This window comes from Pleurodeles waltl, chromosome 6, assembly GCF_031143425.1.
Source record: "Pleurodeles waltl isolate 20211129_DDA chromosome 6, aPleWal1.hap1.20221129, whole genome shotgun sequence".
NCBI classification, from domain to species: Eukaryota; Metazoa; Chordata; class Amphibia; order Caudata; family Salamandridae; genus Pleurodeles; species Pleurodeles waltl.
Genome location: NC_090445.1, coordinates 95,670,389 through 95,691,602, shown reverse-complemented (window position 1 = coordinate 95,691,602; position 21,214 = coordinate 95,670,389). Strand labels below are relative to the sequence as shown.

Sequence of the window (21,214 nt, the reverse complement as noted above, 5' to 3'; positions counted from 1 at the left end):
CTTTGAGTGTACCTTGCTACTTCGACTCACTAAACTCCATCATGCACTTGGCACCAGTCCGCATCCTGGTTCTCAATTGCTATGATTGCTGCAATTTATAACTTATGCCATACTCATGATTGTTCCTTATATCATTGTACCATCATCTTTGCATGATGTAATCTTGTGCCTTTTGTAATGTTATCAGCATTTTGGATCATGTAACTATATGCCTTATGTAATGATCTATTTCTGTTGTAAAGCGATTAGCACCTTTGCTTAAAGTCTGTGCTATATAAAAATGCATAAATACATAAAATTGGTGCAGGCTTGTGGAGCAGAGCAGATGAGCAAACAGGAGCTAATAGGCATGAACACCATTGTAGGGATGGATTTCATCCATTATTCAGGGACTGTCACATCTAGTCTGAGAGGATGGCATGGCCATGAGCTAAGGTCGCTGCCTCGCCAGTTGGAAGCATGCCAAAAAGCTGGTGTGTGAAGGTCTCACCCGTGTTGATGCAGGTGATCTACAGCAGGTGACGGTCCCCATAATGAGTGGGAATATGGTGGCCAACAAGCTTGGCTCCTCCCAATCACCGTTGTACTGTGTGTCGGACCAGCAGAAATTAGGGGCACTGACCAGGGAGTCACAACTATATAGAGAGCAACCAAACTTGAGGTCTCTCTTTTGTATTCGAATAGGGGACAGGGATGCATGGCTAACACATACATAATATGTACACAGCAGTGCAACTCGCCTCTTCTCCCCAACTGACAATTGCAATGTGGAGGAAATTTACAAAAGACTCTTCTAAAAGCAAATCTTAGAAGCAGCTGTACATGCAGTCATTATCTCTCACCTGCAAGGAACATCAAACCCTGATTGAATGCACAAAGCAGCGCGGCACTCATCAGAGCCACTATTGTTTTGTACATGGATTATGGGAAAACAGTGTATTGCGGTCTCCTGACCTAATGTAACACCTTCAATGTAGAGCAGTGAGAGTTATATGCAAACTGTGAGCAGGAGACCACACCTCTACCCTCCCACCCCCACCTAGCTTAGATGCCATGACTCCCAGTCAGCCAGTGGATTCAGTGCTGACAACTGCACAAAAGGTGATCCTAGCTAAAAACCCATATCCATACTAGTGGCCCCTCAAAGCATTTGCTTGTTGCTGACAGTGCAGAGCACTTACAACTATCAAAGCTCCACCTTTTCAAAAGTTTGAAAATAAGAAAGCACGGAACTGCATAAATATTTCTGTTTGCAATGCTGTGTTAGGAGTACCCAACAGTACATGCCACTTGATGGCTCAGACTCGCTTTATCTAGAGAGTTCACCCAGTTTAGTTTTAATGTTCTTTTTTTCTGTAATAATATTTTCTTCTTTTTTAAGATGTTGTAATCCCAAATTAATTTATTTCCACTTGTACTCAACATGTCCCCTGTCTTTGCCAAACACATTAAATGGCTCCAGCCAAGACATGGTGTGCACAGCGTGGGTGGTGATATTTTATGGCTGAAACCAAAACAATGTAAACACAGCCTCAGTATTAAACATTCTTACAGTCTCTGTATTTTTAATGTGGTTGATAAAAATTCAAGGAATGCTTGTTCATACTGATGTTATGTTTACATATCAGTTTGGGCCTTGGATCAGGCACGTGTTGGCCTGATGTCTTTTAATATGTTTAGCAAAGACAGCGATGTTTTATACACAACTGGATTCAACATAATATGTGAACACTATTACAGTATGTAAAAAGCAGAAATATACTTTAAAAGTTATGTAAAAAGCAGAAATATACTTTAAAAGTTACCATTGCGTTAACTCGCTAGGTAAATAATAATTAATGAACTTCAATCTAATGTGGGTTGGGGGACAATCATCTTTTGTTCCTACAAAAAAATTACTGTGCTCTTTGAAAAATCTTTCCGTTGAGTGGTTGCCTATTGTTTCCTTCCTTTATGGTGCATCCCTTTGAGACAGTCAGTGAGGTCATGGTACCCGCATCGTTTGAAGTGGCTCATTAGGCAGATGAGCTCAGAATCTATATATAGTGAAATAATGTAGCTCGGTTAGGCTGTGTTTTAAAGTTATTGAGCTGCCGATACTGTCGATGCCGATACTGTATTTTGTAGTTATGAAGCTTGTGTTGATTTTGTTTGGCAGGGCATGTATATCTTGCTACACACGGTGAAAGGAACGCCATTTGAAACTCCCGACCAGGGCAAAGCACGGTTGCTGACGCACTGGGAGCAGATGGACTATGGTGTACAGTTCACTGCTTCTCGCAAGTTCCTGACCATCACGCCAATTGTATTGTGAGTACTCTTGCTACCTATCAGAATTAAGGATAGTTAAGGTAGTCAACAGCAGCAGACAAAGTACTGTTGTGTCTAGTAAGCAGTCCCCTGCTCTTTCCCACGCCCCACACTGTTTACCCCCCTTTGTGTAGGCTTTAGACCTCCCAGGGATTTGTTGCCTTAGTAGCTCATAGTATGTGCTCTGCATGTCAAGTAGAGTAAGTGAAGTTTGGTAGCAGACAGATAAGTTGTGGTAGCCTCTAGAACATGGCCTTTCGTCTGTGCTGGCACTTAATAAGACAGCCTCCTTTTCTCACTGGCTTATGGTAGAAGGAGTGGCACTGTAGTGGTGTAAAAGGAGCTGGAGGCTGAAAAGGTACCACAGCAGGAGGAAGTGATTGTAAAAGATAGATAAGAGTGGTCATAAAAGCAGAAGAGGTGTCTTAGCATTGGGTAATTGCTGCAGATGAGGTGTCATCATAAAAGATAGTGGTAGTATGAGAGCAAGTCGAGGAAGATGTTGTTCATGGCAAGAGAAATTACATATTGGGAGGTAGAGGCAGAGGGAGAAGGTGGTTGTGGCAGCATGGGACATTGTGATGTAAGAGTTGGTAATAACAAGAGAGTCTTTGAAGCAGGTGGTAGCAGGGGGAGGAGGAGGATGTGGCAGTGTAGGAGATCCTCATGGCGAAAGTGATATTGTGACAAGTGTTGGAAGTAAAAGTGGCAGAGGGAGAAGGTGGCCTTGACAGCAGGAGAGGTGGTGGGTGATGAGGATGAGAATGAGAAAAGAGGTGTCTTAGTACGAGGTTGCAACACAAGAGCTGGTAATGTACAAATAGCAGGCGTGGTGGCAGCAGAAAGGTCGCTGAATTTGTAGATGGCTTTGGCAGCATGAGAGGTGGTGGTGGTGGAGGAGGTGGTCCTGGAGAAAAAGTGGTGTTGTGGGAGATACTGGCATCAGGATAAGTGACAGAGGGAGATGGTGTGTGAAGAGGTGATGATCGAAAGAGATGTGTTGTAAGAGGCTGTGGCAAGAAAAGCTGTGAGGTACGATGAGGAGGAGGTAGTGATAGCAATGAGGTTTTCTAGGTAGCATTGAGAGCAGGTAGAGGCAGTGGTGTAAGATGGTGGAGAATTAGATGGAGTTGGGCAGTAGCTCAGGAGCATCCCATGCTGATAAGAAAAGGTGACATAGTGCTTAGTCTTTCTCTGACCTAGCAGTCTATTGTGCATTATTAGAAGATAATAAGAAATTATTTTGTTTACTTTTGGAAATAATAGCAGCACTCAGACAGGCTTACAAATGCTTGCAGATTTCAGGAAGTTGCGTTAAGAGGTCCGATATGGAAACTTTTGCACAATCCTGTCAACTGTTCTTTTTGTATACCAAGTATTCCTTTTGCCACACATTTAATCAAACCTCCCTCAACGTTTAACAAAACAATTATTGTATTAGCAACAATATCAGTACTGCATAGCGAAGTAAAGCAGCTACCCGACATGAACTTAGATTCAACACACACTGAAACAAGTAACAACCTCCTGGCCATATTATTGTAAAACATTGTTGTGCTGTAAGGACTAACTAATAATAGATTTTGAAAAATTGACAACAAATATGTAATGTGAAAATTAAGGATGAAAACATCCGTAGTCATCAGCCAAACATGGGTTGTCCTTGTAAATCTTGGCTGCCATCGTCAACATATTCACACAATAATGTTGTAGCTAAACCAATAACTGAAATTCTCTGACTTTGAAGTTTTTTTTTTTTTCTCTTACAATTTGTATGCCTCATTTTGTAGGAACTATCTTTTAGGGTGTGCAACAGTTTGACAGCTTTCACAGTTCTGAAAGAGTTTCCCTGTGGACAAATTCTGTTTTGCAGCTCTTGTTCTACCCTTTGAGCACATCGGGACTGGGCTCAATGTACATATGCTGACAGTACCCACTTTTGATAAAGGCTCTCTTGGAATTCTTCCCCACATCTCTACTCTCATTCATGGATGGATTATGGATGGATGTCGGCAAGCTTCAAAAAAGAAAGGGTCTGATTTAGAGTTTTGTGGACATGGTACGCTGTTGCGAAGGCAATGAAGCACGCTGTCCTTGGTGGCCACCACATTGCTCACACAAATTCATTGTGCAGCTGCTTTGCCGAGAATAAAATAAACAAATGAATAATGGAATATAAACATTTCTATAGCATGGTATATGGAACCCATCTGTAGGCAGTAATTAGTGAGAAGCCTGCACCTGTGTGGAGTACTCACAAGGAAATCATATTTAATCGCCTCAGTGTAAGTGAGGGTTTGTTATTAATAGGAAGTTTATTCTAGAGTTTGAAGGCCACAAACTGGGCTTGGTCCATTCACACAGATTCTTGGATGAGGACTAAAACGTCCTGGGAGGAGGATAATGTTGAATATATTTTCTATTGTTATGAAATACAAGCAAAAAATTAAACGTTACCCAACATATGACTTATGTTCCATGGCAGTGTACATCAATAAATATGCCAGTTTACTAATGATAATCACTATATGTGTGACTCCAATACAAAAGATTACTGGGAAGTTAGTCTAAATATAAACTGCTACATACGAGAGTAAGTCATGGACAGCGGAATGGCTATCCATGACTACAGAGATGCACATAAAAATGACAGTCGGTGTTTGCAAACCAACAAGGGTTTAATGCCTTTGCTCCTCGGAAGTAGATCGGGATCTATTCCAGTTGGTTAGATGTGTCCTGAAGAGACCGCAGTAGTCTTTCTATGGATTTTTTTGTGGGCTGCATAGATGTGAAGGTTTCTGAGAAATCAGCACAGTAAGCAACGTTTTCACTAGGCTGCAGTGGTGCCTGACCACCTGGGTATTAAGTGACCAGGTGTCTTGTTTTGGGGAAGGAACACTGGCACTGGGGACCTGGTCAGCAGGAACCCAGTGCACGTCAGTCAGAGTTGCATCAAAAACCAGGGGAAACGTGGGGGAGGGGTACTGCAACCAGAACCCAGTTTCCTACACATATATCTTGTCTGTTCAGTAGTTGCAGATGGAATAGTGCTTCTCTACATTTCCTATGACCCAAACTGTTTAAAAACGGTTTCAGAAAGTGTTGAAACAGAGAGTTAAAAAATAAAACAAAGTGCAGCAACGTTTGTTCTGCTAAGCCATCACATGGGCAGGACAAATCAGGACCCCACAAAGCGCTGTAGTCCTCTCAAAAACACAAGAGCCGCCAGACTGTTCCTGCTCTAATACGGAAGCAAAGGGATCTTTCCCAGTGCATGAGGTCTATGGTCAGGTACAAGGCTGATCATGCTGATGCCAAAGATCTATAAAAACCCTGCACAGAATTCTTTGTTAATACAGTATGCAGGCTGCTTTCCATGCAAAACTCTGAGAAGTGGCGCTTAACCCTTAGCTTGTTGGCCCTTTCGATGGCCAAAGGAGTTGTGAGCAGCGCAGACAATCCCAATGCATGAAAGGTTTTTAAAGATAATCTAGACATGGGATTGTACAACCCTGGGCGAAACTGAGACAGTCATTAATAATATCTATGCATAAAGAAGCCTCAGAATTAAGCCACACGCTAACCTACAGTAACAGGGGCACCAAGTTTACTTTATCTGATATATACTGCTAATTTAACTCCTAGTGCATGATAAATTTGGAGCTGGAGGGAGGTAGATACAAAAGCCTTCGGCATATACGGTTTTCCTTGATTTGAAGGGAGGGGAAACGTTACTATAACCCCAAACCTCAGCACCGTATAAAGCTGCAGGAACGCACTGGGCTTTGTAAACACTTAGAAGAGGGGAGATAGATCCCTTCCCTGTGACTCTTGTTAGATTAAAAACTGCACCAGAAGCTCTGCTAGGTTTCAGTCAAGAGCTATTTAGCGGCGGTTGCCACGAACCCTTGGAGTTAAAGACTGCTCCTAAGTAGCTAAAGTACTTCACACTACTGAATGATTGCCCTCTAGTGGAAATCCTGGGAATATTCATTTTGCCAGGACCACTCTCCTTGATGTGTGACTTTCTGAATTTTGCAATCAAATCCAGACAACTCATAAAGGAGGCAAAGTGGTCCATGAGCGCCCCTAAGGTGTTTGAAGTGCATCGTCAGCATACAACAGTCCAGGCACCTGGGTATGGGTAATCTGGGGATATCTGAAGGAGCGGAGGTCAAGTGGAAACTCAAGTTGTCTGTATAGATGATAAAGAGTAACAGGGCCGGCCGGGATGCAGCCTTGACACACTCCACGCTTAAGGGAGAATTCAGTTATTTCCCCATTTTTATCCAAGCGCATTTTCGCTGCTAGGTCAACATGTAACAAGTGCAAAATGCTCACTAAAGACACTCCCACCCCAAGATCCAGTAGCATCAACCACAACTCATAATTTATTTTTGCAAAATTACGGACATTCAGAACAATTGCACAAAAAGTAAATCTGGAATATAGCACTATATTTTAGTGCAAAAAGCACAAGTGCCACAAACAACATCTTCTCGCATTCTGTTTGTTTCAATGTTTCCTGTGCTCCCGCACTAAGATTTGTATCCCAAATGGATTTGAAATTACACAATGTGGCATTATGGTGTAATTTATGTGATGTTACACCACTGTAAAAGGAATTTCTGGTTAGGTTCTCATAAAACAGACACCATTTGGCAGTCAGGTTCACTATAGTGTGTGCAACAGATGGGTTGGTTCATTTGTTCGTTTGTTAAACTTATAAGGCTGAAATGGATTGGTCACACTGTACTATAGATGCTGTCAACTGTATTCCTTCTGGCCCAGTGAGGCAACCAAACATATCATTTGCTAATTAGTTTGAGATTTTTTCAGCTTGTAGTGTTTAGAAATTCACGAGCATGAATAAATTCAACATTTTGTACTCACACGTTTTGTATGTTATTATTCACAATACATTTAGCCAAAACATGTTTTGCAATATCTAGTTGTTTTCTCAAGAATGAAAAAATCATAAAACAAAACAAATTAGATTCATGAACAGGTTAATTGACTTGTCTTTACATTTTAATAAGACATTATTTATATCTGGATACCAAGGTTCGGTATAACTATAATAATATAGAAACACGAATGTCTCATTGCATGCTTTTGCTCAGTCATTCACGTTTATTTCGCTCCACTTTTCATTAAAATACATAACATTTGATCATTTGCTTTCACAAATGTATTTGAAGTTTATCAGATACTTGAAAACATCCTACATATATCAACTGAAGTTTTTATGTATTAAAAAGTATTTATCCAGCAGAACACGTTTTAATATACCTTTAAAATATCATTCATATAGTTCAGTTATCCTAATACAGCAGCCGGCTCTATTTCATTAGCAAAATAATTACTCACTACTTTCATGTATAGTCCTTTACACGGCCACAATAAAATTCCCAACAGTCACTGTCAAATTAAAGAGCGATTCCAGGTATTGCTGTCATATTAGTTATTTTTTCCTTATGAGTTACTCAAAATACTCCCCACAATCGTACTTTCTCCTCCAAATCTCCACTTCCAGGTTACAATATTATTGTTTCTCTCTTTTATCTTAAGAGAAGCCATATAATCTCATACCGTCCATGGTGACTAGGAAATAATCTTCCTGCCGCAGAAAGTCATAAATTATTTGAAGAAACTTTTAGTTATTCTTAATGTACAAAGACGACATTCTTACCTTGGTGACACTTACCTAAAACAGTTCTTGTGATAGATGATGTTGTAGTAACTGGTATTCATTTTTCTTTTTCTTTGGATAACGATCAAACATCATATCATTTTGTTTGTGCTCAATTCATTAAAGCCCACTTTTTAATGTACTATTTAACATCCCCAATTTGCTGTTGCAGTTTAGCAATTTGTACCTCTGCTTGAAGAATAAATATCAGCATCACTTTTACCAAACTTTGTTAGTTTATCTCCCGTTCAATAGCCATTGCTTTATTTAAATCCTGCACCTCTGGGAAGATACTAATATGTAACCCATGTTGCAAAAGGAAAAAAGTAGTACCCTAAATGTGAGCAGTGGAAGAATACCAGTCATTCAGTGAAAAGGATGATAAAGAAGCTATGCTCCAGGGCAGGAACATATACAAGAAAAAGGAAAGCCATTGAATAGGAAGCAAGCAAAATAAATTGACAAAAAAAACAACCAGTCAGCAGCAAGAGGCTGACTCAAACCCCATTGTAAGTTTTGGGATTGTCCACAATGGGTATTCTATGGCAGACAGCTAAAAATTGCCTGTAAGCGACACCTATAAATGGTGGCTTACTGGTCTCCACATAACATGTTTGAAAACCAAATAAATATTTGATGCAGACAGCTATTTTAGGTTTGCACTATGCTAGTTACTGGGTAGGAGGCCGCAAGACCTGACAAACTAGTAGCTTTAAAATTAGTAAACTGTGGTGGCCTAGATCAAACGTTTTCCTACCAGTGTCACAACGTTTTCTGTCTGTGTCGTCGTTCTTCCTGTCTGCACTGGGCTTAATTACATCTGCCCTAGCCCACTTTCTGTGTGTGACGCGCCTCTTTCTGTCTACAGAGACGCACCTCTTTTGGTTTGCTTTGTACTTCTTTTTCAGTGCTCTGCTGTTCATCCAGTCTGATCTGCACCCTTCTTTTCTATGCTGTTAATATTTCTGTTTGTGTGACTCCACTTTTTGTCTTCCCATCTGCTTGAAACACCACATCCTGTTTGTGCCATTTTACTTTCAGTCTCTGCTACATCTTGTTCAATGCAGACTACACCACTTCATATTTGGACCTCATGATACCTATCACACCTCTGTTTATCTGCACCTCTTCCTCTGCGGATCACCTTTTCTTGTCTATACCATTTAATTTTTGTTGTGTGCCACACCGCTTCTGTCTGTGCCGCACCTCTTTCTGACTGTGGCATTCTTTTTTTTTTTACTGCCCCCCACTTTGTCCTACCTGCACTGCACCAGTCCCCATCTGTATGGCCTCTCTTCTTATCACACTACTTGTCCGTGCTAAACATTTTCTATATACCACACCGTTTCCAGCCTCCCACACACCACCTCCTATCTATGCCATGCCCTTTTCTATCTTCCAATATGTGTGCTTCTCTTTCCCATCTGCACAACAACTCTTTCTGTTTGAAATACATATCTGTTGGCCTAAGCCAGGCTTCAAGAATCCACCTCTGACTATCTAGTCCACACACTTTCTGTCTTTGTCACACAGGTTTTCTGGTTTGCGCCTCACTTCTCCTGATCTGTAATTCACCATTTTCTCTCTAGCCACTCCTTTTTCTCTTTCCTTGACACAGCTTCATATGTGTGCTACTTCTATTCCGGTCTGTGTGAATATTTTCCTGTGTTAACTAAGCTTCTTTGTATTAGAAGAACACATTCCAATTGCTGTCATGCCTTTTTTGCCTGGACCTCTTCTTTTCAGCACAGCACGTTTTCCTGCCTGTGGTACTCCATTTCTGTTGTATCCTGCACCTCTTTCTGTCTGTGCTGCTGTTCTTGCTGTGGCACAATTCTTCCTTTCTGTTTTGAACTGTGCCCTGCCTGCATTATAAATCGTCCTGCCTGCAACACCCTTCTTCATAGCAGCTTTCTGTATTGCCTTACCACTTCTGTGTGCCATGCATCATATCCGATCAATGCCACACCTCTTCATGCCAGGTCTACACCCTTTCTTGTGTGTCAAACAACAGTTGTCCATATGAACAACACTTCTTCCCATCCAGAAAGAATCTCTTCTGGTCTAAACCATACTTCATACGGTCTAAAACACACTTCTTCCTAACTAGACGGAATAATTTATGTGCCATTCCTCTTCTAGTCTACAGTTCACCTTTACTGTCTTTTTGACCCACAACACATTTTACTGTGTTAAAGACTTGTTAGACCTGGCATCCTTGGCATGGCCTCCCCTGTCTTTTTTGCCCCTGCTTCTCATGTTGTGATTGTGTGCTGGACATTGTTTTTGCTGGTTTTGGTACTCTGGCACTTTACCACTACTGACCAGTGCTAAAGTGCAAGTGCTCCCTGTGTAAATTTTATGTGTAATTGGCTTTTCCATGATTGGCATATTGGATTTACTAGTAAGTCCCTAGTAAAGTGCACTAGAGGTACCCAGGGCTTGTAAATCAAATGCTGCGAGTGGGCCGGCAGCACTGATTGTGCCACCCACAAGAGTAGCCCTGTAAACATGGCACAGACCTGCCATTGCAGTGTCTGTGTGTGTAGTTACAAACTGCCAATTCGACCTGGCAAGTGTTTTCCCCTCTTGCCAGCCCCAAACCTTCCCTTTTTGGTACATGTAAGGCACCCCTAACGTAGGCCTTAGGTAGCCCCATGGGCAGGATGCAGTGTATGTTAAAGGTGAGACATGTGCTGATGTGTTTTACATGTCCTGACAGTGAAATACTGCCAAATTTGGTTTTAACTGTTGCAGGGCCTATCTCTCTCGCAGGCTAACATGGGGGCTGCCTTTCAATATCCTTTAAGTGCAGTTTCCTTTTGGGAGCAGATGTTTGGGAGTTTGGGGTCTCTGAACCCACAATTTAAAAATACATCTTTTGGTAAAGTTGTTTTTTAGATTGTCAGTTTGAAAGTGCCACTTTTAGAAAGTGGGCATTTTCTTGCTTAAACCATTCTGTGACTCTGCCTGCTTGTGTATTCCCTGTCTGGGTCAGACTGACTGTTGGGCTGTTTGTGAATCTCCACTAGAAAGTAACACAAAAGGAGCTGGGGTGTAATCTGCATATCCTGATGGGTCATCTGGGCTAGAGTGGAGGGAGGGGTGGTCCATTACACCTGAAAGGGCTGTGCCTGCCCTCAGACAGTGCAGTCTTCAACCCCCTGGTGTGAGTCTGGAGCCAGGCCTGGGCAAGGCAGGATCCTGTGAACAACAGAGACTTTCCTTTGATGTTTGCCTACTTCAAAGGAAGAAAGGGGTATAAGTAGTGGGCACAAAACCCCAGATTTTTAGATTACTTCTGGAACCAAGAGGAACCTCTGCCAAGGAGAAGAGCTGGAGGAGGAGTACTGCTTCTTTGCCTGTGATGTGCTTTGCTGGGTTGGCCTGCAGTTGCTGCTTTTGCCTGAAAGAGGACAAAGAGTGGAATTTGTGGTATATTCCTGCTTGTGAAGTGTTTCCAAGGGCTTGGATTGAGCTTGCCCCCGGTTCTGAAGTGCCAGGGCCATCAAAGACTTCGTCTACCAGCACCTGGACTCTCTGCTGAGACTCCTACCCTGCCAAGTGGTGCATAATCCAGTCCCTGGGCCCATGAAAGGAGAAGCTGGTGAAAAACCAAGTGCACCGACTTTGGACGACTCAGGACTGACGCCACTGCCAGATTCCGCAACGCCACCTGCAACTAAAGCCGTGGTCTTCACTGGAGTCCAATGACACCACAGGCCCAACATCACCGCAGCCTTGCTGAAGTCCACAAATCTGTGAGTCCGAAGTGCCATGTCACCGACGTCCGTGAAACCCGACATCGCAGCACCACGCCGTGCCCGCCGAATATGGACCCCACGGGAAGTGCGCAGATCCATAGCTTTGCACCGCCACCTCTTCACCTCCACAGCTCCGCAGCAAGGTTCCGACTCCTTCGCTCCGCCGCACCGGATCCTGCCAGGCCTCTATCCTGACTCCGTGCACCGGCTTGTTTCCTCATTTTCGCAAGGTACTGTACCTGGTGGTCCATGTGACTCCGTGACCGGCACCATTAGCGTCAGATTGTTGGGAACGACTCCGTCACAACGCCGTGATATCACCAATTCTAAACATTTGTGTTTCTTAGCGCTATATTGAAGTTCCATCTTTAAAAATTCATAACTTTACTTGTATGTTGGATTTTTGTCATTTTGGTCTTGTTTGATTTAGATAAATATTGGCTATTTTTCTAAACTGGCGTGGTTTCTATTTTGTAGTCTTTTCCCTGTAATAATGTGTGTGTTGGAACACATACTTTACATTCTGAGATAAGCCGGACTTCTTGTGCCAAGCTACAAAGGGGGTGAGCAGGGGTTATCATAGGTGTGTATCTCCCTTATCCTGACTAGAGTGAGGGTCCCTGCTTGGACAGAGTTTATACTGACTGCCAACCAGAGACCCGCATTTCTAACAAGACTTCTTTTGATTGCTGTCACACCTAATTCTGTTGGTATCTCTTCCACTCAACACAACTCTTTTAAGTTATTGCACACAATTTTAGATTGTGTCCCACATAATTTCCTGTGTTGTCTGTGCTATGCTGTTTTCGCATGTGTGCTATGTGTTTTCTTTTCACACCATATCCTTACTCATTTGTGTCACACCTTGCCTGGTCCAGGCTACACATTACCTACTAAATAGGTTCTACCAAACCTATTTGGGACACTTCTTCTGCTATATTGCTGTCAGCTAAATCACCATCATGGAAGCATCCTCCCCAAAAGGTCATCTAAAGAGCATTATGCAAAGCACCACATTTAAAGTGATATTTATAGTATGGACTTTACTTCTCAAAGCTCAGAAGAGAAACATTCAGAGGAACAAATATGTTGGTTACTCATTTATACTCCAAAGGGTCGGAAATCGCTTGGAGACATTGCGACCAGCCTTAAAGAGGTAGGGAATAGATTGGTTTTCCCTGGTGACAGGTATTGGCATACTTTCATCTTCTAATGCCAATAAAGGCATATTGTGGGTCATAACTGCACGGTGGGAAGGGTCAGCAGGATAGAGCCATGTGTCCAGGAATCAGCAAGGCTAGACCAAGAGATTGTGGCCAGCCTTAAGGTACTACACAGTAGTTTGATATGCCTACAGGACTCAAGACCAGGTTTATTGAATAAACAAGGCTGGCAAAGACTGCTCTCCCATGGCAGACTTGATCTCTAGTATCCACTCATACAACAAACTCTGGTGACCGCTGCTGGTTTTCAAAGAGGGTGAATTAGGAATTATCTAGGACAGAATATTATACCTTATTGGCTATTATTCTTTCTCATTAAATGACTCTTGATAGAAGTGAGAGCAGAGTTAATGGTAGGAGGGAAGAGGGAGTGGAAAGAGACCAGCTAGAGAGCATTGGACAAGAATTAACTTTTGGAGTCGTATATAGGAGGTTCTTTCAGAGAAGGTCTGGGCTAAGAGTGAACAAAATGAGAGCTATCAAATCTGTGCCATGCTGTGGCCATTCTTGCTCCTTTTGCATCCTTTTACTCATTCACAATATCTCTGCCTGGCTTATGTTGCCATATGGATTACTGGGCCTTCTCTGGTTACCTTCCTTTTGTGGTGTACAGACATACAGCATTACGTTGGTCCTGTCACTAGGCTGGCGATCTGTAGCTGCCTACATGTGTTAGTCCTTATTCTAATTATAATATCTGTGTCTGTCTCTCACATTCCTTCACCCATCACAGTGTAAGATGTTGAGTCCCATTACTTGACTACGCTTCCTACCTAGGTCAAACCAAAGACAGCACCCTTCAGATCAGATACCATAAATTGTGTAACTTGCTCTCCATTTGTATAAATGTGTCAGTGCCCCACGTAGGGGGTAGTAAGCCCTATACAAATGATACAATACTTCTTGTCTTGATGCAAATTAAGTATTCACTGAGTGAAAACTTGTGCCTTTTGCCACCCCTTCATCTTCAGATGTACATTGAGGGCTAGATATGTGATATTAGGTGCTTGGGATGGAGGAGAGGGGCCTCGTTGTGGACTTACTAGATACGTGAATTAATTAAGTGGGGTGCTGCTACATTACTGGGTGGTGAGCAAGTATACTTTTCTCACACCAGAGACAGGTTTCCTGATTAGTCCCAGTTATAATCACATCTTTCTCTCTCCTTTTTCAGGTATTTTCTCACTAGCTTCTATACAAGGTACGACCGGATACATTTTCTCATCAACACTGCATCCCTGATGAGCGTACTCATCCCCAAGCTGCCGCAGCTGCATGGTGTCCGCATCTTCGGGATCAACAAATACTGATCATCATGGATGTCTTGCGCTTCTTCTTCCTCCTGCATCTTGGTTTGCAGTTACCCAGAGAGTTGGCGTACTGAAGCCCCCAGCACTGGTTCTGAATTTGTGTGCTCCGAGTAGGCTAGTTGAACCAAAAATAGCTGGTTCTGTACCTGTGACTAGGCTTCATGAAGTTGGACGCTCTCAAGATGTGGACATTTTTGGATCATGTCAACTAGATCTGGCACAGAGCACCGGAGTGTCCCTTGCCACCTTGATCAGAAAAAGCTTGACACATAGGTGTCAGATGATGCATCCTGACAATAAATGCACTTTATGCACAGACCCTTTCTTTTAGGCATGGCCCAGCATGCCTAGGGAGGACATGCAATGATAACTGTGGTTTTATTTTTGTAAGTTGACCTTCACTTCTTGTTTGTCTTATTGAGCAGCTTGCCTCCTTCCTGTACCGCTTGGTTTTGAAATGTCTGGGTACATTTTGAACTCCAGGCATTTTCTGAGGCAACATTGCAAGCTGCCTGTGGCGCTTTTCATGGTATTGGTTATTCACCATAAGCAACAGTTTCTGAATCGTGAGGTATTAGTGTTGGCTAGTCCTAAAGCAGCTAAGGATTCCAGAAATTGCCAAGCTTTAGAAGCAGTGAAAGATATGTTATCCCTACTAATCTTGCCCTTTGAACATGGTTACAGTGAATCAAGTCCTTTCTTTACTACAGACCTGCAGAAACAGTAAGTGCAGTAAAATGGCTCTTCCCAAGACGCCGTTGTTGGCCCTGAATCTGACATTGTGCAGTCTAGTTGTTACGAGCCAGGCACTTTGGGTATGAAGGATGTTCAGTGGCATAATGCAGCATATTCATTTACATGACGATTGTGGTAGTTGCTGCCACAGAAACCAGAAGGAGGTAATTTGCTCAAAAGCGAATTAGGTGAACTGTGGCAAAACCTTTGCTCCACAATAAATTTGATGTAAGAAAATTGCAATTATTATTAAGTTCCTTAAAGGAAAAAATATTATTAAAATAGTTACAAGAAATGGTCCGTTGTGGTTTCAAACTATAAACACAGAAAGTAAACCCCCATAATTCACTTTCTGGTAAATTAGCAAAGTTTTAAGTTTATTAGCCTGATATAAAAATTGTTCATCACTAACGAAAAAGTAAATATTTGTACATCTGGACTCAGCATGTATTGGCCCTGCTCACTCCTGTGGTTCTGGGTTGCATTAATGGTGGCTTCAGTTAAGACCTCATCAGCCCTGGAATTTCAGGCTAAAAAGGCAAATGCTGGTTAGAGCTTAGTTTGATAATGTCTGTTGTGTACCACTTAAGATATCCTCTAGTGTAACAAGCTTATGACTAGAGCTGTGGCAGCTAAGACTGTCTATAAAACACTTAAATTGTGCATTTTTACCTGTTTAAAATGTTTGAAGTACCTCGTAAAACTCTTAGCCTGTTACAATAAGAAAGAGTGTGGTGCTGCACTAGAAGGCAGCATACAGCTGCAATCCAGTAATGTGCCCTCCACCTATCCTTCGCACCCTTTCTGACATTTTACCCTCCTGCCCAAAGAGGTTTCCTAGCCTATTCTGCTTTTCCACCTCCCTCATATGGATGTGCCTTTGTCATTGATTTTCTTCTTCTTGCTTGCTGGCCTCTTTTGCCATTAGTGCCTTTTGCCCTCTTTTTGGTTCCTTTTTGCTCTTTCTGTATTCTCCTGCACCAGACAGGTTTCTGTCTCTTTCTTCTTGCTTGCTGGCCCCTTTTGCCATTAGTGCCTTTTGCCCTCTTTTTGGTTCATTTTTGCTCTTTCTATATTCTCTTGCACCAGACAGGCTTCTGTCCCTAGTGTTCTTTGCCCTTGGCAACCTCCTGTCATTTGTGCTCTTTTGTCTGTAGCCAACTGCTGTCCCGGACTTTACCTATTGAGTCCTCCTAATCTTTTTTTAAAAGCTCTTCCCTGGTCCTTTCTTGTCTGTGAACAGTCCAAGATACCTCCTGCCTGGCTGTTCAAGCCCAGGGTGGTGTATTTTTTTGTCATTTTGATGTCATTGCTGCTCGTCTGCTCTAAGTAGGCATCTGCTCTTGGTGCCATTCTGCCCATGTTGTCTGTCTAACTGTCCTTAGTTCCTCTCACTCCTTAGTGCTTTACGGGTATTCAGCCCACTGCTGACCATCTGTCCCTGCTGTGTTCTTGCTGACCTGTTGCACAAGATTCCCATTCGCCTGCCGTGTGCTCCTCTGTTGAAACACCTTAGACCTTGTTGTGTTGATACATCTTGGGTATTTGTGCTTAAGTGGTGGCTGGTAATTTTAGGAGGGAGGGGGGCGGGCGGGAGACACATACACACTCACACTCACAGTCATTCATTCACACTCGTACACACATGAACATCCACAAGGTGTCACTGATTGACACTCGTCCTGCGCATGTCAGGGCTTAAACCTGACGTGCCCAGTTCAGTCAATGGGTTACGCTTGCCTCGTCACCGAGGGGGAGGGCCTCGAGGCACCTTTGCTGCCCATAGGAGCTGTGATCTCTTGCCTGATCTGAAAATGAAGAGTCTGTCAGACTGACCTTTGCTAAGCCTAACAGGCGCTCTTCATGAGGGGCAAAAGGTGAGGGGACGTGGCCCCTCATCCCCAAAGGACGGGCCACGGTTGTTGTGCTTTCTTGTCCCTGTAGCTTTCTTTGATTCTGGAACAAGTCTGGCCCTTGGCCCCCTTATGCTATTGGCAACCTCTTGCCCTAATTCCTCTGCCACGTTTGTTTTCATCTGCCTTTGGTGCCACACACACTTGATGCATCCTTATCATTGCTACCAAAGCTCTTGGGACTCTGCCTTCAGGAGGTTTCTGCTACTAGCCCATATAAAACTCCTTAGCATGGTGCTGTTCATCCTCTGTATTCCTTCCTTTGGCACCACCAATATCTTATATCCTCCTGCTTTAGGTGCCTTTTTGTTCTGGCACTGGCAACGTGCTCTGGCGTTTAACGTCATCCTACTTTTAGCACCCCCTTTGTGTTTTTCTGTCCTTGTAGCCCTTTTACTCCCTTTGTTTCCTGCTGCTTCTGTGTACTCTTGTACCATTTTCCCTTGTACCTTTTTTAAATTATTGCCCTTTGTTCCATCTTATTTTCTTGTCCTGTCCTTTGTGCCCTACTACAATATTGCACTTCTCCCATAGCCATTCCTTCCATTGGTGCCTTGGGCATTTCTTGTCTTTGCTCTTCTCTGTGGCACAACTTCCCTATCACTCTTGTGCACAAAGCGTAGGTTCAAATTGTGTTTGTGGTTGTGAGTGAAAGTTTGACTGGATTTTTCTGGCAGTCCTCTGTTACAGAAACTAGACAGATTGCATGGTCCTGGCAGACTCTGATGGGCTTGCCATCTCTCGCTTGCAGGAGTTGGGCAGATTGGGTAGATTTAGTAGTCCTGCTGTGCAGGTAGTTGCATATACTGACATGGCCTGCCACTTCTCATGCTGGGAAGTGGGCAGAAATTGAGGAATGGGTGTGGAAATGTATTTGTACTTAAGAGTTTGAAAAACAAGGCAATTATTATTTTGTACTAAAGATAGGACTGGCCTGGCATCTCTACAGATTTATTAACTAATTGGTCAGAATCTTCCTGTTTCTATCAAAGTTAAAAACTTGGATTTTTACTTTCAATCTCGCGTCCCTCAAAAATTACATTGATTTGTACATTGGCAGCTGTTTCCACCAGCATGACAAGTTATGGCCTCTTTCTTCTCACAGGACTTTGGTGGTGGAAGCTGGTGTCAGTCAAATTTACTGTAATTGTATGAGGGACTCACAATCTTTCCGCTTCACGTTGCAGTCAATTGTTATTTGAATTGGGCAGGAAAGATCATGTCTTAGAGGCTACAAGGTCTCTATTGGCTTTTTTGATGTTCATATCTATTAATATTCTGGCCGTAATCTCACTGGTCATTAGGATATTTTTGTATGACGTAACTTGGGATCTCAGAAGTCAAGAGAAACTTTGTCTTTGAACCCTTCATGTTAAATTTATTTTAATAGATAGAATGGATTTTTTTAGGTCAGTCATATTAAAACGCTTTATAGTTGACTTAAGGCACTTCTTCCATGACCACCTCAGAAAAGCTGTGAAAATGCACACTGGTAAGACACATTCCAAGTGATGTCAGTGTGAGCAGCGCTTACTAAATATCACCAATCATTCATTTTGACTGAACGGATGGTCTTCATTAGCAGGGAGCTGGGCAGACTGGATTAAATCTGGCAGTTATTGGTAAGGAGAGATAGGCTTACAGGATAGGTCTTGCCGTCCTCGTGTGACTTAATACATTAGGACTCTGTTTAGTTGTAGCTTCTAACTTCAGGAACTCCGTTTTTCATGGACAATAAGGGAAATGTGCATGACAGATTATCAACGCACTGCCGTCTGATGGCCAACGTATTTTTTATTTTGCAGGACAGAGATAAAATGGCAAAAACGTTACACAAGAATGAAATAATGTTCCAAGAAAGCTGCCCTATTTGCAGCACTTTAACTGGTTTACCAGTATTTAATATGTGGGAATAGTGGCAATGAGGTTGCTGGCACCTGCTTTAGAAAGTGTCTTTTTGATTAGATTATTATGGCCCCATACTGTAGTCTAGTCATACTAGAAGAATGTCTCATTCTTCGGTAAACTCCCTGTACACCACCCCCCAAGGGGTAGGCAATCAGCGCACTATTGGTCTGCTGCCACTGAGGCGTGCTCAGCACCTCCTTGTTCTTGACATTGCCATACATTTCAGTATTTGTTTTTTGTTCAGATTGTTACTTTTTCTCCGCTTCAGCCGATGACTGGAGCCGTCGGCCTGTGCTCCAAAAAAAGCAGCTTTTCATTAAAGATACAGACTTGCAATGTGTACATGTTAAGTTCTTCAGTACTTCTTTTCCAAAACCTAACAATTCAGTTTTATACACATAGTCACAATGTATGACAGCAGTGGCTTTGTAACTCATTCCCTGCAGAGGGGTGCGGTACAGGAAGGGCACATTGCTGATCTGCTCACACTGTTCACCTTGGTGCTCATATCAGTTCTTATGCTTTCGTGATATTCCCTTGTCCTCTGGAGAGTTAAGCACTGTCGGACCGCAGGCTAAAGGGGACAAGGCTTTTCTGCCAAGGCCAGTCTGGAAAGGCTCGTCTACACCTTTATCACTAAGGCACAGCCTTAGCCTTGAGTGATATAATTTTACTGATGTGAAAAGTGAGACATAATGTTGCTATTTGTTTGTGATAGGTTTTTGAGAAACAGGTAGCGCAAGCATTACTTTTCCATCATAGATCTCACCGGAGCATAGTTTTAAGTTGAAACTGTTATAGCCTACTTGTAGTGAATGTTGCAATATCTTGGGCTGTGGTCAGCTGATCATGCCTGCAAACTCTGTCAACAGCTGATGCAGCTACTTAAAACATATGAGAAGGTAGTCAGTAGCCAGGGGTAGAGGGCTATTTGAAAATATGGAAACTGTGATTGCTGTGGTCACTGCACATAGTGTTAGGGGAGGAAATCTGCCTCTTGAGGAGGTGGAGCAAATAAAAAAGTTGGGTGATTGGAGCTCATCCAGAGACTGACGAGCAAAAAAATTATGACTGACAGTTCATGTCCTTTACACCTACCCATGTGAACGAATATGTGCATTTAGAGGAGTCCTTCATTCAGTGAACATCTCTTTCTGTGCAAGAAATTGTACCACCTAGACGTTGATGATCACGTCTTCTGCCGGTCCCTGTGATTCAATTTCCCCTTGGTCCTTTATAGCATTCCTCACACTTCTTGTATACGTTGTTCGAACTTGTGTTTCAGAAACCATTGGATAGCAGCTATCTCATGAATCTCAATCTTTAAAAAAATATGTTTCTCATCAAATGGCACATAGTTTTAAATATATGCTATTATTGTCATTGTTTGGGTGCTCTTTCTTGTGGTAGATACTGAATGCAGCCTACTTGGACTTCTGTTCTTAAACCTTTGTCCTGATCTGAGGCAAAGGCCTGTTTCTACCTGAAATGCTGCTGGCTCCTCCATTGCTCTGTTCAGGATTTTATGTAGTATGTTGTAATATAGGTGGATTTGTCCATGTAGAGCAACCCAAGTGATTGATTACCTGATGGAAGATGAGAAGATCACAGGATTTTAAACTATGAGGAGCTTGTCTGGTCTGGAGCAGGCTAACAGGACAATACCGACACAACTTGGGACGTGCACTAGCATTAGGAGAGAGCTTCTGTGGCTCATACCAGAATTACTAAACATTTTCTTTTTCTTTTTAAACCTTGCATTTTACTTTCACTGCTGATAGGAATCCGCTTTGGCTGCACAAGAGAATAATTGTTAGAGCTGTAGAATGTGACATATAAGTAAATATATATATGTATTTGTTTGTTTTAAAAAAATAGTGTGTGGGTTTGTGTACTTTGCCGAAGGCTGAATTCCTGTTTTTTGGTACTGACTTTTCTTGCATTGGAAATCAGACTTGGCTGGGCTCTCCTGGCCAGGACTGCTTCCTTTTGATCCTGTGTGCGCACATACCGAAGAGAACCTCTTCTTTCTCCAGATCTTTATTAGAGAAAGTGTGGAAATATCCTATTTTTATTACCTGTTTGTACATTATGGAAAGAGAAATTAATAAAGGTCAGACTTTACGCTGTTTTCTCGCCTTGTCGTTTGTTGCATTTGTGGTTTTGTAGACGTTACCGAGTTCTGTCGTGACGGTACTTAGAGCGCCTTTCAATCCTGCTACACAGGACACATGGAAGTCCCTGGCACGGTGTGGGCCAAGAGCCTGGAGGAGGCTGGACTGGGCCAGCTGTCTTAGCCCAGCATTCTGGTATTTAAAGGAAAATGAGCAAGAGGAAACTCATAACCGCTGCCACTGTA

The 21,214-nt window shown here is 42.6% G+C and overlaps 1 protein-coding gene across 1 annotated transcript in view; it reads left to right on the top strand.

The window, feature by feature from the left end:
• The window catches only part of ORMDL3 (ORMDL sphingolipid biosynthesis regulator 3), a 90,681-nt gene extending 69,702 nt beyond the window's left edge, over positions 1-20,979 (top strand). Inside the window, exons 3-4 of the mRNA XM_069237424.1 lie at positions 2,159-2,310; positions 14,164-20,979. Of these exons, the coding sequence (XP_069093525.1) occupies positions 2,159-2,310; positions 14,164-14,299 (288 nt within the window). The 3' untranslated portion in view covers positions 14,300-20,979. The remainder of the gene's footprint in view (positions 1-2,158; positions 2,311-14,163) is intronic.
• Positions 20,980-21,214: the final 235 nt, after the last annotated feature.